This window comes from Sitodiplosis mosellana, unplaced genomic scaffold (assembly GCF_009176505.1).
Source record: "Sitodiplosis mosellana isolate CC-2019 unplaced genomic scaffold, AAFC_SMos_1.0 Smas_scaffold_6197, whole genome shotgun sequence".
Lineage (NCBI taxonomy): Eukaryota > Metazoa > Arthropoda > Insecta > Diptera > Cecidomyiidae > Sitodiplosis > Sitodiplosis mosellana.
The window spans coordinates 7,329,528-7,344,741 of NW_022601438.1; the positions used below are offsets into that span (position 1 = coordinate 7,329,528).

Sequence of the window (15,214 nt, forward strand, 5' to 3'; positions counted from 1 at the left end):
CTCTCTCTCTCTCTCTCTCTCTCTCTCTCTCTCTCTCTCTCTCTCTCCATTTGCAGAAGCCCTTTTGCTTATTTCCTGCAATGTGTTTTGATGGTGTTTTCTGATGCTAGTGCGGTGGTGGAGATGGAGATGATGATGATGACGGTGTTAGATGTTGTGTGTGTTTGCTGCTGTTGTTGTTTTCGTTATGCGGATGAGTGTATGTGCGACTTTATTTTTTGTTGTTGTTTTGTTTGTTGTACGGTTTAATGAAAATATAGGTGTCGGAAATGGTAATATGTTCGTGATAATGTGTGCGTGTGAGTTTTACCCGTACCAGTGATTCGTGGTATTTTCCCGGACTTTGTGTACATTCCAGCATATCCAACCTATGTTTATGTGTGCAATGTGCGAACGAGAGAAAGTATTAGCTATAACAAAATGCTTGCCACTTGCTTGCCCACCGGCTTGGTATGGCTTGGAAAGGCTTTAGTTGGTAAAATGTGTACATTTATATGTGATTTTTACCGTACCGCATGACTTCCAAGGCTATGCCCAATTAGATGAAATTTATTGATATCAGCACCTTTTTCCGTGCACAAGAAGTCGATCATTTCGGCTATGTATTTGCCAACCTCTCGAGTTTGGCGAGCTGGAGTAAAATAAAAATTATTCGATGCCAGTTCAGTCCAATCGACGGCTTAATTAGCGTCCAACACAGCATCAGCAATAGCAGTAGCAGCAACAGCAGCCAGAAACCACCAGAATGAAAAACAAACATACAAGCACATCCACATTAATCGTCATCGTCGACATATGAAATTTTCGGATAAAAAGACAGCGACCGGTATTCCCGTTTTACCATCAATATCCCACACTCTGGCTGTCCGTGCCGAGAAAAACAGCCAACAACAACATACATATGTACCAAAAACAAACACACATACACCAAAACTCACCAATTACATTACAGTATCTGGTTTTTAAATAATTATCCTTGATATTCTGCACCGTATCGCTGCTTGTGCTGGATTTCCAACCATGTGCCACAATGTATGTTGGCACATCTTTGTTGAATGCTTCCGCAAATTCGTCGACACTTCGCCGATTCCGTCTGTTCATTTGCATCACTTTTGCTGGGCCCGATATCCTGTATCATTTCGCTTCGATTCTCAATTTACTAATTCTTTTTTTTCTGTTCTTGTTCATTCTATTTATTTTTTTGCTTGCTCGGTTGCTTGGCATTTTGCTTTTGCAACATTCCGCTTTAGAATGGATTTTCTTTAGCTCTCTCACACAAACCGACACTCATCCAACAAAACAACTCCTTCCCCGCATCGCACCGAACCACTAGCAGTGGCTAGTGCGGATGCAATGTTGTGCGAACAGATATAGACAGAGGAACGAACGAAGAGTGTGAGAGAGCAAAGAAAATGTTTGCTATAAATTCAATATGGTGCTAAATACTCACTGCGTGTACAGCTCAAAACGTACAGCATCTTTGACATTTTTACGACGGCCCCGAGATGTTTCACTTTCTTCAGTTAGATATGCAACTTGTGGAACGCCATCACCATCGGGAATATACATCCAAGTCACGCCATAGTCTTCATTTTCATTTGTATAGTTTGTTGCTTGGCCATACGTTTCGCTTGGTTCTGGTTCGGTATATGCGTCCGCCGCGATACTCATCCCCATCACCGCTATATGGATCGTAATTTGGTGCGCGCAACACACACACACACACACACAAATACACACACCAAAAATAAATTTTTCAATCGAATTGAAGCAGCAAAAGCAAGCGTGCGAACGAATGAACGAAAGAAAACCAAATGGGAACAAAATAAAGCGCACAACAACGAAAAGAACGAAAGAAAGAAAAAAAAATTACATCAAAACCATAAATAATTTATCAGCTTGTTAAAGAATCGGGGAAAAAAATAAACCGACCGAAGGATAGTTGTTCGGATACACTTTAATAAGATTAGTACAGTCGGAAATATGGTCGATAGTTTGTGTTTTTTTCTCCTTCTTCTCTCTTTACCTTCCATCAGTATGACCATTAACATTAACAAGCACGATAGTTTCAATGGTCGAATGTTTGTGTCAATCATTTTTATTTATAGTACGCGTTTGCTCTCTCTCGCTTTCTGTCTGTCGTTGGTTCGATGTGAACGGTGCACTGTGCTCAATGAACTCCTCCTTTTACAGTGTATCACACTTGCGTTGGAGTTTTTCCGCCGTTGTTCGTCTTCACATGCGCTAAAATTGCAAAAGATAATTATTAAAGCTGATCGACGGCAGATTAATTTCGAATTAAAAGCTCTCGTTGCTGTTGTCGTCGTCGTTGCCGCCGCTCTGTCTCTCACACTCGAAACTCTGAGTTGTCGGAGCTTTTTCTGAGTAGGAAGATTAAAACTGATGCGCTGAACGAAATGCAATTAATTTAATATCCATTCAATACGGTCATTTGTGAAAAACCATCAATCTCTCTGACACCCTTCTCTCTCTCTCTCTCTCTCTCTCTCTCTCTCTCTCTCTCTTTTTCTCTCTTTTTCTCTCATTCATAATCCACACAAACGTACGCATGCATGCACTACTCTCTCTCTCTCAATCCGATTTGAGTGTGAGTCAAAGAAAAAAAAAATAATTTTCTTGTGCAAATTGAAAACTTGTCCGGATGGTTTGCACCGAAATGAACAAATAAAAGCACATATAAATTCAATAGGCAAACAAAAAAATGCCGGTGTAAAATGAAATACAAAACGAACACACAGGAGCGTGATAGAAAAAAAACATTGTTAAAATGGTTAGTGGTTCGCTCTTGACTATATGCAATGCAAAACCCCCGACGAATAACTTTTAATAACGTAAACAATTAGCCACACGCGCGCCAACCATTTCTACTAATTTTTTTTTATTTCTGTCCATTTCAAAACCATACATTTTATTCATATAGAAAATTCGTTTAGCATTCATGCACAAATGACAGGGCCCAGCACACACGAATCAAAAAGCGAAAAAAGGAATAAAAAAATATATAAAACAACATTGTAAGTGGCGCAAAAAACGCAGCATATGCCAATCAATCATGTTGGAATGCAATGAAAAGCAACGATAACCAAAACTATATCACATAAATTTTGTATGCATACATAATGACAGAGAGGCCAAAAATAACAGTAAAACCAAAAACAAATTAGGGCAGTTGCGACCGATCGAACGAATGATTGAACCAGGAAAAAAACACACACACATCAGCCCAACAAAATGAAATTCGTGTGTTGGAATTGATACTGAAACCAGAATATCCAGAAAAACGGCTTTTGTTTGCTTTCAATCCAATCAATTAAAGTTATAGGTGTTTCATTCAATTATTTGATGAAAAAAGGGCGCGCAAGCAACACACACACACACATACATAGCCCAGCATTGAATTGAAGCTCATGAAACATTGAAACTCATTGAGAAATTCAACAAATGCAATTATTCATTAGGATGCGAAACCCCGATGAAAAGAGTTGCATACACATCGAATAAAGTGCGCACAAAAACCTGGGTGGATAGTACGGAGAGTGCAAGCATGAATTAAAAAAAACATCCCTCCATAAATAAAGTCGTACTTTTGAAAACTAGTTTTAATACCGAACACACAGAGTGAGAGAGAGAGAGAGCACACGACCGAGAAAAAAAACCAGCCCGTAACGTACGAGATATGGCTTGCAAACACATTCAATGAGCTTGAATGTTAAGTTCTCTTTATTACCAATCATGGTCGACCAAACCACATAATAAAAATCGCCCCAGTAAAAGCGATTTGCACAAACGCAAATCGCACTACAGCCATTGGAATCGAATTGGTGATTGGTGCTCTCATTGGTTTGGTTTCTTTCTTTTTTCATTTCTATGTTGCTTTTGTATTTGGTGTTCGTTGGCCTCTGACCGGATGGCGAGATTCAAACGAAGAAGAAACGGTTATATTAACAACATTTTGAGAAACACCGCTGGCTGTTCGTACCTGAACAAATAAATCAATCCATTTTTATAACAGCAACGATTAGTGACCACTGCGATTGAATTCAACAGCGATCGGTGTTGGCATCAACGATATTGCCAATTTCTATGTATTACACACTGCACATTACCACAGACATACACACACACGCACACGCACACTCACAAGCACGAACGGTTAAGTGATTCTCAGTCAATTTCCCCGGGCATCACAAAATAAACGGGGAAAAAACGGAACAAACGATTTCGGACAGGGATTCGTCAAAGAGATATCTATATATGTGTGTGTACATATATAGATAGAAAAAGCAAAACAAAATATGCGCGTGCAAAAGCTGGTAATTAAATAAGAATAACCAATATACATAAATTGAGCGTACCGACGCTTCCAGCCAAAATGAAATGAAATTGAACATATTGGTTTGGAGACGTGGCAACCAACTAAACGAAAAAAAAAACAATCCACCAACGACCAAGGCAATATCATGATGAAAAAAAAAAATGTGTGCAAACGAGTCAGCGAATCAGCGAGCGAGCGAGCGAGTAAGTGTTCGGTCGTTTTGTTCAATATGCGTGTTCATTTCAGCTTAATATGCAGCGCGACCGACTGTGGGTCATAAAGTGGAATGCATATAATACCTTTTCAATGTGTATTCGCTACAATGATCATATCATTTCCATTAACCCATTTTTGAGAGCCGACCAAAAATTCGGGGTGAATTTAATTATGTTGGGCGCGTAAGAGACAACCGATTGTGGATTGACGAGCGAGCTGAACGAGCGTGTGCGCGAGAGAGAAAGACAAAGACAGCAAAAAAGTGCACAACAATTTGGTTGTATTGAAAAAGTGTCGTCGTTGACGTTGTGCACGTGAAATAAATTGTAGGACGCGAGTATGGTAAAAACGGGCTAAATTAAATTAAATAGTCATTTGTCAATTGAATTCACATTGTGAATTCGATCTATATATTCGTAGATATTATTATTTGGGGTTTTGTGCGTGTGAAAATGGGAGTGCGAGCAAGTGAGTGAGTGAGTGAGAGAGAGTGAGATTGAGGAAAAAATAACACACACGCGTACAACACACTTCGTACAATATGGAAATGCTATGCGAAATCCACTTGATATGATACCGTTTACCGATGAGTGTTTGCTTGATATGTCGTTTTTGTGGTCGACATGTGTGTATACTCTTTTTATTCACGCACTTTCACTTGAATCTAACGCACTACAACCGGCGCTGCTATCAAGAAAACATTCCAACCCATACTCGATATCATTTTAACCGTTTAATTGTTTGCGTTTATTTATTCGACTATTTCAAGTGGTTTTTTTTCTCTTTCTGTGTGTGCTTTTGCTCAACCATCGAAAAGGTGTATTGTCGACCCTTTTATGTGTAAAAAATCACCGTTTTAAAGCATTTGTATCACACTCCATTACGAGCATTATCATTATCATACTCTGTGTGTGCATGTGTTTGTATAAACCTCTTGTCGAAATATCATCGTCGCTTTTATGTTGAAAATGAAAATAAACACGGCGACTATTCGACCCCAGGCCAATTTTCTGAAATGAACATACACAGAGAGTGCGATAGAGATAGAAAAAGAAAAAAAGATCTTTTGCTCATCTTTTACTTGCCGTTGTCATCGTCTTCGTTTTCTTTATCACCCTTTGTAACTGAAATCAACATTGTTCACAAATGTTTGCATCCGAAAAATTTAATTTTCGAAACATTCAAGATCGAGCCCAGATTTTCAACGTCGCCAAATCGAAACTCTTCGAGTCTCTCTCTCTAACTCCTTCCCGCACTCTCAATCCCTCTCCCTCTATTCCTTTTTTACCGAGATTTTGCCGAAGTAAATTTTAAACAGGGAAAATGAACTTTAAAACTATTTTGCGCTTTAAGCAATTTGACTTTTTAGTTTGCCATCACAAGTTAAGTGCTCTTTCATTCACATACATACACACATTTGTTCACATTTTAATCGTTTGCTAGGAACTGGTAGTATGCAACAAAGCAAAATTTTCCAAAAAGAATGACAGGATGGAGAGCTAGAGCGAGCAGAGAGAGAAAGAGAGAGAGATTCAGAGAGCAGAGGGAGAGAGGGAAAGAGATATGCATGTTCTCTGTAAGATCAGCGATTACAAGCATACGCATCCCATATCCACTTGTGTTTAATGTTCATGTATTTAATTTTCCGCCCGTCGTGCGTCGAACACTTTTCGCCCGGGCAAATATATTACGAGCGACAGAGCAAAAGAAAAAGAGAGTATGATTGAAAGACAATGATTAAAAATCGAGGAAACATATTGAACTTGTTACAACGCCAAAATCAACGTTCGATTAATTTTCGAAAATAAAACGCCTCACTTCGAGCAACAGAACAGAGGAGAGAAAAAAAATGTAAATTTATATATATGAAAAAGACCCGAATTTTCCACTCAAATTCACAGCCCAACAAGCATTTTTCACGGTTAAATGGATTTAAGGAAAGGAATTTTTTAATTGGCCCGTTTGACTTTGGCGGTGATTTTAACAGCAGCCATTACGTATACATGGATATTTTATGGATTTCATCATAAATATATAAATATTTTACTCGACCCCGTTGGTCGCTAGTAGAAGGAAAAAAGCTCAATGCAACCATTATAACAACAGAAAAAAAAGAAGCACAAGTTGAATCTTTTGTTGCGGTGAATTCGCTTCTGAATCAGCTGTAAATACCTGGGAATTAGCTAGAAAACTAAGTTGTACGAAGTGCCGACTGTCAATCAAAAAACTCTTGTTGTTGTTATTGTGGTTGTTAATATACTTTTCGGGCTAAACCCATTCAAAATCTATTGGTTGCTTCATTCCCATTCTCACCGGTATTTACACATTTTTCCGTTGGAAAGAAAATGAACGGCAGGGAATCAGCTCGAGACTCATTTATGTGTGGTTGTTGTTGTTTTCGTTATTTTTTCCATCCTGGAAAAAGTTTTGCAATATAGTTTTCTGCATCGACGATGGCCAACAACATTAGTTATATATATACATGTGCGTTATTGGTGATGTAAGCGAGAGTTCAGACTAATAGTTTATTGTTATTTATGCAGCCAAGAACACTATTTCATCATAACTCACACACAAACGCTCACATGCACATGGCAACATACACAAAAAGTGGCTGGATTTTCATTCAACATACAAGAGTGTATAATTCTAAGTGGAAAAAGTTGAACGCTCAACGAGAGCGGAGAAAGTTTGCGGACCGGGGCCGATCCAAATGCAAATAAAGCAATTCGAAAAGCGGCGTCAAGCGGATCTTTGCAAATGCTTTTTGGGACGCATTGTAGTATTTGGTGGCCAAAATCGGCATAGATACACAACCACGCTCTTTCTCTCTAATACACATAAACACACATACACACATACACAGAGACAGAGAGAGGGAGAGAGAGATAGCGAGGTAGACAGAACACAAAATATATCGCGTTGCTCAGTCGCGCACCCAAAAACCATACGTACGCACACTAAGTACATTAAATTTCATTATCAAACTCTATTTAAAAACATGCAAATTAGTTTGAAATTTTGTGCTTGCATTTTTCGTTATCACTGTCATGCACAATTAATTAAAATGCACCCTTTTCCTCCAAATTTCACAGTCAATTTAAATATATTTTTGTTGTGTTTTGCTAAATATATTTCGTTCGCTTTTTTTCTCTCTCCTGCTATTATTATTTGGTTCTTCGTATCGTTTGCATTTTGATTGCACTAAAGACAGCGATTACGCGGCAGGAGGGTGAGCGTCCTCGCTCGCTTTGCACTGGTGAAAATCAGAATAACGAGTTTGTACAAAGTACAAAAATGTGCGAGTAAAAGCCAACGAGAAGGAGCCAACAGCGACAACGACAATGTGACAGCAACTTACACCGGCAATAGCAGCAACAGAATCAGCAGCACCACCACCACCACCAACAATAACAGCAATCGACCCGGGTTGAAAAGTGTGCGAATGAAACCTTTTTTGATGAGCACTTCAAACGTAAAATTATACACGCAAAAAAACAATTTTCTTAGTTGGATCGGTCGTTTTGAGTTTCCGTTTTGTCGTTTAGTCGTTGAATGATATGCACAAAATTGAGTTTTTTGAACGCGCGTTATTCGGCGAAATCAAATCGTTGTTTTTTGTTACTCTATTTTTGGAGTTAGTCAGCCTGGATGAGTACGCACACAGTTCACTTCGTTCCGTTCCGTTCGTTTCGTTTCACGTTTGCGATGAATTATAGTCATACACACACAGTATGATGAAGTGAGATAGAGGCGCGATGGTACAAAAACAACTGAGAACGAGAATACACACAGCAGAACTGAGCCAGAAAAATGGCATCGTTTAACGCCTATCCTTCCGATTACAATCGATATCACAGCAATGTGAGAGTGAACGAGACACAAAGCGTACGAAAAAACGAGAACCGTCAAGAGAATAACACACAACAACAAGTGTTCTTGCTCTCTTCTATGAATACACACATTTAACAAGATAATAATAAACTCAGTGCAAACAAATCGCACGTATTTGCATTTGATTGAAGGGAAGAGAAATAGATAGACACATTGTGGCAAGTGAACGAACGAGCGAACAACGGCAAGGAGTCTTTGGACGATATGCCTAATTGATGTTGAACGTGTAAATGCGAAAAGCGCCTTCATAAAATAGTCTAGGTTAAACATTATTTAATCATAAAATTAAGTGAAAAGGAAAACGCACAATTCGCGCTCGTTCGTTGGGTTATATTATTTGAAATATTGTCTCAGTCGTCGACACAAGCATGACGTGCGCTGTGGCTGTATGTGTACGATATGCGTTTGGCTGAGAAGCAAACAACAAAGAAGACGACAAGGCGGTTGGCTGATTTTAAGGAATGGAAAAACGTCAAGCCACATACATAACAACAAAACATTGTGCTCTTTTCGTTTCACGTTTATTTGATCAGCTGTTTATTGTTATTTAATGAAAATCTGCACATTCACCGTCGAATTGAATGCCGAACAACTTGATATTTACGCTGTGCGTATTTGCACGGCGAGAATGAGAGGCGCCAATCCACTTGCTCTCGATATTTGCTACTCGCATCCCGTAGATACTATCTATTTATCTATCACCTGTCCACATTTCAAGTGTACAACAAACTTTGCACTCGTTCGGTGCGAAACACACGACTTTTACGCAATACACACATTATACGCCTCGTTTTACTCTTTTTTTTCTTTGTTATTACCATTATTATTGTGCCCATTGTGTTATAATCGACTTTGTCTCCATTGGCTCAAATGCAAACAATGTTCGATTTTTTTTTGCACGTTCCCTTTTCGCAATCTCTCGTTTTTTTTTCGGTTGACGCACATCGTTTTCTTTCTGGGACGTTCGATGTGTAGATTTTGCTTGTCAACTTATTTGAACAAGCATTGACATTGAATTTCTGCATCATTGTATCGTTCGTGTAACTGGAAGGGAAAATATAGCGAGAGAAAAAAAAACAAATTTTATCAACTGATAAGAAAACATCGCGTTTTTTAGTTCATTGAATTTTGTTTGCACAAAAAACCGTAACATGCAAAAGCATCACCGCAAAAAAAAATGTACGCAAAAAGATTGGAGGAGAAAATAAAAAAGAAGAAGAAGACACACAAGGAAAGTGATTGTCATGTTTCCAGGTTAATGAATACAAGTGATTTTATTTACGTTAATTTCAAGTTTACAGTCATTACTCATTCCCCTGCGTCTGCGAGTTTGTTTTTTCCCTCTCGTATCCATCACATTCATGGAATTATTTCATCGTTGTGTGTGTGTCTGTGTGTTTTTTTTTACTATGAAAGCTCTACATCTATGAAATGATTAATAAATAATATAAATAGAATAATTTTTCTTCTCTGCGTATTTTTTTTACACTTTAAATAGATCGTTCGCCCGTGATATGAACGGTATGTGGTATGGTTTGTCATTGCTCGGCAACTGGCGCGTTCATCGCCGCGCGCGCATTAAATCTTGATTACTTTAGCGATACGTGACCTTTGGAAATTGAAATTCATCGCTTGAACCTGACTGCTGCTGCTGCTGCTGTAGCTGGTGTTGATGGAATATCGCCTCCGACATTGTACGATTAAGGGCCGATACCAGCGGATTTTCAACCAGTATGAATTTATCATTTTGTCGCCATCGTTCAGTTGTTGAACTCAACTTGAGATCACCGCCGTCATTGTACAGGTCGAATCGCGATTTATCACCAGCACCACCACCAGCACCATCCATGTTGTGATTCATCGTGGTCTCAAACTCGTTTTGATTTATTTGATTCGTTAGCGGCTCATACGGACGAAAGTTGCCGGTCGATAGAAACGGCACCGACACGAATGGTGATGGTTGTGGAGGTGATGTTGATAATTTGTGGTAACTGTTGGCAAAATTGAAAGCACTCTCGAGTTTACCATACTCATCGATGCGTTCTAAGAACGGATCCCGTCGGCTATTCGATGGATATTTTGTAGTTTGCTGTAATGTCCATTGGCCCGATGCAAACGGTGATTCACTGTTTGTTGTGATTAAAAACATTCCCTTTGTCGTATCACGGCAATCTTCACCAGCCAAATGCAATTCATTCGAACGCGGACACATGCCCAGCAAATATGAATAGTAGCTATTGCAACTCCAACCCCAAAATCCACGATCACTCAATATTGATTCGGTAAAATATTCGGCGGCACGATGATGACTACATGCAAATGGATCTAGAATTTGAAAAGAGAACGAAGCGATAAATGTTATTTGACACATATTTCACACACACACATGCCCCAAGACCATTCACCCAATTTTTGATGCACAGGCACACTCACTTGATCCAAAGGAAAAGCATCCCGGTTGCACTGTAAATTGATGATCAAAAATACACACATATGAGAGAATGATTCAATTTTGCGTTGAAATTCTTTGTATCAATCGAAAATTGTGCAAATTAGTCATGATACGTACATATACCACCGTTCATGTAGAAATCAACCGTTCCGCAACGCTCAATCTGACCTTGTACAAACGCATTTGAATGATAAACATCGACGAATTCAGCATCAGTCGGATCAAGTTTATCGGCTGGTGCAGCAGTTATGAACAGAGGTAGCGCTGGATCAAGAGCTGTAATTTTACTTTTGTTGTATTATTGTTTTGCACTCTATCGCACATATATGTATGTATATATATATATATATATATATGGATTGCAATTCCCAATGGCATAAAACCATAAATTTTGCCCAATGTGCAACGTGCATTATGTGTGCGCCACGTACATGTGCATGTTAACTTTAGTAGAAAATTGTGTGGTTGAATTTATGTACGTACCGGTGATGCGTCGTATCTTAAAATTTTTGGCATGATTGGCGGCAAATGCAGCTACATGAGCACCCAGCGAAAAACCTTTCGAAAATAAAAATGCGTACACAGAAAAAGATAGAGAGAGAAAGAGAGTGATAACTATTCCGTTTATGTCATACTATACCTATTATATGTATATTTTCACCACTCGAACCAGCGTCATGAATCCGATTGACTAATTGACCGATGCATTCACCAGCATATTTTGTATTATGTGCAGCACTTGGATAACAAGGCGCCCGTGCCAATTCGGACCAATCAACGAAGAACAAATTGTAATTACCTCTTTCGAAATATTCTGTAAAAGAGTAAACGATTCTTAGTAAAATGCTCCCCGCGCGGGGATACGCACACATTAAATATAGAGAGCGAGAGCGTTGCACTTTTTCTGCCATCAACACACTGATTGAAATGTCCGTTTTCGGCGATAGCGCATAAATTACACCGCTCAAAAATATTTCAGTGGACGAGTAATCGAGAGACAGAGCCACTGTTCAAAAGTTCTCGGTCGTTTTTTTTTTATTTCGTTTGTGATTGTTGTTGTTGGTCAGATTGTCAATGATAGAAACGAACATACCCGCTTTCATTTGAATGAGTGGCGTCAAAAACATATCCGAATTGTAGCCGTGTAAAATGATTTTGGTCGGTTCGCTTGGATTGAAATTCGAATCGGACAGATTGGATTTTTCCCATGTTTCATCGACATGTATCAATTGGCGATCTTGTGGGTTTTTTCGTGTATACAAATAAAATTTGATATCTGGATTTGGACACTTTTCGCTAAAAATCCACTTGCACGGTCCAATATTCACTTGTAATCGATTCTGTCGATTATCCAATTTGTTTGGCACATCTTCATGTTTAACCGGCGAAATGAATGGGAACGCACACTCAACGACTGATGACGACGATGGCGACCGCAGTGTAACTGCAAAACGAGAAATCAATTTAATGAACAAGAAGAAGAAGAAGGGAAAAAAAACCGAAACTTGAAACGCATTTCGTAAAATATCAATGCCATCGTCACTGATTTTAGGTTCAAATTGGAAACACAAATCCGATGACGGTTCTTTTTTTCTCTCGAAAAATGCGTACACAGAAAAAGATAGAGAGAGAGAAAGAGAGTGAAAAAAAGAACAGAACGAGCGGAATGGGAGAGCATTCAACTTACAAAAGACAAGTGAAATAAGGCCAAGGCGGATTAAACTCTTCTGAAGATCGACGACAACGATGATGCCGATGCCAAAGTGGCGAATAATTTCTCTGTCAGCGTTGTGCATGGTAATTTCACTTCATTTACGACACTGTCGACTGCTGCTACTGCCACTGCTCTGTATTCAGCTACTTTTCGTAGACGTCCCCCTTTCAATGCCGAAATGAAAACTTATTGCATTAAATGAAATGAACTTTTAATTGATATTTCTTGTCAAAGACGTCTTTGCATGTAATTGCTGTATAATTCTGAGTCAACTTTACCGATATTTTTCGAATTAAATCAAACACTTGCCCGGACACACTATATACAGTTTTCACTGTGTGCTTGATGTCTTCTTTTCGCTCTTTCTCTCTCTCTCTCTCTCTCAATTCTTGTTCACTCGTTCTTTTCTTTCTTCAGTTCTCCCGTAAATTTTTACAAACTTCACCGTTCCAATTACGAAATGACACCGAATAAATCAATAAAATAAATTACACGCCAGCTTGGCCAAATAAATATGTTCCCGCTTTTGTTCTGTATTGTAGGAAGAAAAAAAAGGGCAGAATAAGAAGAAAAAAAGTTTTAACTGGAGTTAGACTGGAGAGTGCTTATTGAATATAAGTTTTTGATACGATTTCTTCGTTTTTAAGTGGCCAAAAATACAGAGAAAAAATTGTTTTGAGGAAAAAATAAACCAAATGAACACTCACACCAACAATTTTTTGCTGAACAACACAAAGAACCAATGAATTATATATTTCACTTAAAAGACTTCCATGCGCTTGCTTACAATGGCCGAAACCAATTGAAATAACGTTAATCAAGCCGAGCTATTTGCTGGAAAAAGAAGAAGAGAACAAAAAAAAAAAAAAAACAACGAGATGAGAAGTATTGTTTTCTGGAATATTTTGCGTTGTTTTTTTTTTCTCTCACTCATTAAATTCAGAGTGGAATAGAGTGTTCGGCATGTAACGTGATTTATTTAAATGTTTGAAATAGAAAATGAATACACACATTGTGTGTCAATAGAAGATTTTGAGATTTGTCACTTATTTCTATCTCTCTCTTTCTCTCGTGCGCGCAATATGCGTATCGCTTTGACTAGCCCAGTTTTTTGTTTCTTCATTTCTTCTGCGTGTCAATTTTAACATTTTAAAACAAATTGATTATTCTGGTCGCATAATGAGTAGACTCATTCATAAAAATTGTTCAGTATGCCAATCGCACTTGAATTTCTTGAATGGCGATGGGTAGTGTGCGCGCTTCCAGTGCGCTCACGCGTTCATGCACGCTCTCGATTATCCATATACGTGTTAGTTAGCGATATAGAGAATCATATGAATTTGGCGGTTTGACGGCGGCGGTGGCGGTAATGGTGGCAACGACGATGGGTTAGAGAGTCTCGAGTGACGACAATACCGGGTTCGACTAACTGAAAAGTAATTTGCGGTCACCTGCACCAGTAACTACAACAACAACAACAGCTATAAAAACCGTATCGAACGGTGATGAATTTTGAAGGAAAATGAAACGATGCCGAATCTCGCTTTGGCGATGCCGATAGTGGTTGTTGTGCGTGTACCTTTCAAAAACCGCACACATTTCATTCACATCACCAAAGAAATTCACCCGAAAACGCTTACCAATTTTCCACAAATTGAAAATTGTGCACATACATACACACACACACACACTGCACAAGAATGGTCATATTTATGATCGGTGAGCTATGCTTTCCATTCACATTCAACATCTTCGTTTCAGTTTCAATTTACAGCGTTTCAAGCGAGAATTTTTAAAACAAACCCAACAGAACAAATGGAAGAGAGAGAGAGAGAGAGAGAGAGAGAGAGAGAGAGAAAGAAACGGCATTTAATTAACGTGAGTGAGTGCGCTTTGTGTTTGGTGAAACATTAAGAGCTCGTTCGCAAATATACCATTTCTATTTGGCTATCGGAAGAGCGCGCGTAACCCATAAAAATTAAGTGTAGAAAATTATTTGAAAGAGGTTACCGACGCCCACCACACGAAAGAAAATCGCTCTTGCTCACACAAACTAAACACAAGCACGCGCGCACGCACGTACGATAGAGGAAGAGAAGAAATGGAGAACATTATTATATCTCTTGAAACGATACCGAATCTCCAGTGCGATCGAGAAAAAAAAAACAAGAAGAAAGAATGAGAAAAATTACCCAAAGAATGTCGTTAATACGTTTTATATTTTTGCCATAAATGAATCAAATGCGGTCGAAGTGAAAATGCTTTTAATTTTTTTCCACTTTTGCTTGTGGATTCGAATCACTTTTATTACGTGCTAATGAAATGGGTGTTTTTCGACTGAGAACCGAATGAGAAAAAAACCCTTCAAATCGCGAGCATTTCTGTCAAACGTTTTTATATTTCATTTCATTTTCATCTCAAGATTTGCTAATGGGGACTATTTTCTCAGCACCCGTACTGAAAACGCGAAGAAAAAAACCGTGAGCATTTTCTTGCTTGCCATTGGAATTTCGCTATGCAAAATGATGTACTGATGATGATTATTGCCTGCTGAGCTAAATTCTTTTTGCTCGCTCTATTGAATTTCAAAGGTAAATACGCA

At 38.6% G+C, this 15,214-nt stretch overlaps 2 protein-coding genes across 4 annotated transcripts in view; both read right to left on the reverse strand.

Annotated features, from left to right (window-relative positions):
• Positions 1 to 8,302, reverse strand: part of LOC129577151 (pancreatic triacylglycerol lipase-like) — a 9,719-nt gene extending 1,417 nt beyond the window's left edge. Inside the window, exons 1-6 of one of the 2 annotated variants that reach the window (XM_055463702.1) lie at positions 7,914 to 8,302; positions 2,027 to 2,244; positions 1,451 to 1,682; positions 939 to 1,129; positions 513 to 679; positions 317 to 368 (exon numbers count right to left, since the gene is read on the reverse strand). In XM_055463702.1, coding sequence (XP_055319677.1) covers positions 317 to 368; positions 513 to 679; positions 939 to 1,129; positions 1,451 to 1,682; positions 2,027 to 2,096 — 712 coding nt within the window. In that variant the 5' untranslated portion in view covers positions 2,097 to 2,244; positions 7,914 to 8,302. Of the gene's footprint in view, positions 1 to 316; positions 369 to 512; positions 680 to 938; positions 1,143 to 1,450; positions 1,683 to 2,026; positions 2,245 to 7,913 lie in introns of those variants that run through there. The other variant, XM_055463703.1, reaches the window with a different exon arrangement.
• Positions 8,303 to 9,766: 1,464 nt separating this feature from the next.
• Positions 9,767 to 12,969, reverse strand: LOC129577150 (pancreatic triacylglycerol lipase). Of its 2 annotated transcripts, XM_055463701.1 has the most exons (8): positions 12,891 to 12,969; positions 12,586 to 12,797; positions 11,992 to 12,342; positions 11,539 to 11,712; positions 11,382 to 11,456; positions 11,016 to 11,174; positions 10,880 to 10,909; positions 9,767 to 10,771 (listed from the first exon to the last, which is right to left on the reverse strand). In XM_055463701.1, exons 2-8 carry the CDS (start codon positions 12,692 to 12,694, stop codon positions 10,041 to 10,043), a joined length of 1,629 nt encoding a protein of 542 aa, XP_055319676.1. In that variant the 5' UTR covers positions 12,695 to 12,797; positions 12,891 to 12,969; the 3' UTR covers positions 9,767 to 10,040. The 2 variants fall into 2 exon arrangements, with proteins under 2 accessions (XP_055319676.1, XP_055319675.1); XM_055463700.1 differs by having other exon boundaries at positions 12,586 to 12,969.
• Between the last annotated feature and the right edge of the window lie 2,245 nt (positions 12,970 to 15,214).

What these genes read in the sequence shown, in the direction of transcription:
- LOC129577150 (XM_055463701.1), bottom strand. Translation starts at nt 12,694, where the DNA reads ATGCACAACGCTGACAGAGAAATTATTCGCCACTTTGGCATCGGCATC. An exon ending in CCTTATTTCACTTGTCTTTT is followed by an intron (nt 12,343 to 12,585) that starts GTAAGTTGAATG and finishes CTCGTTTTGCAG; the next exon opens with TTACACTGCGGTCGCCATCG. An exon ending in ATGCTTTTCCTTTGGATCAA is followed by an intron (nt 10,772 to 10,879) that starts GTGAGTGTGCCT and finishes TTCAAATTCTAG; the next exon opens with ATCCATTTGCATGTAGTCAT.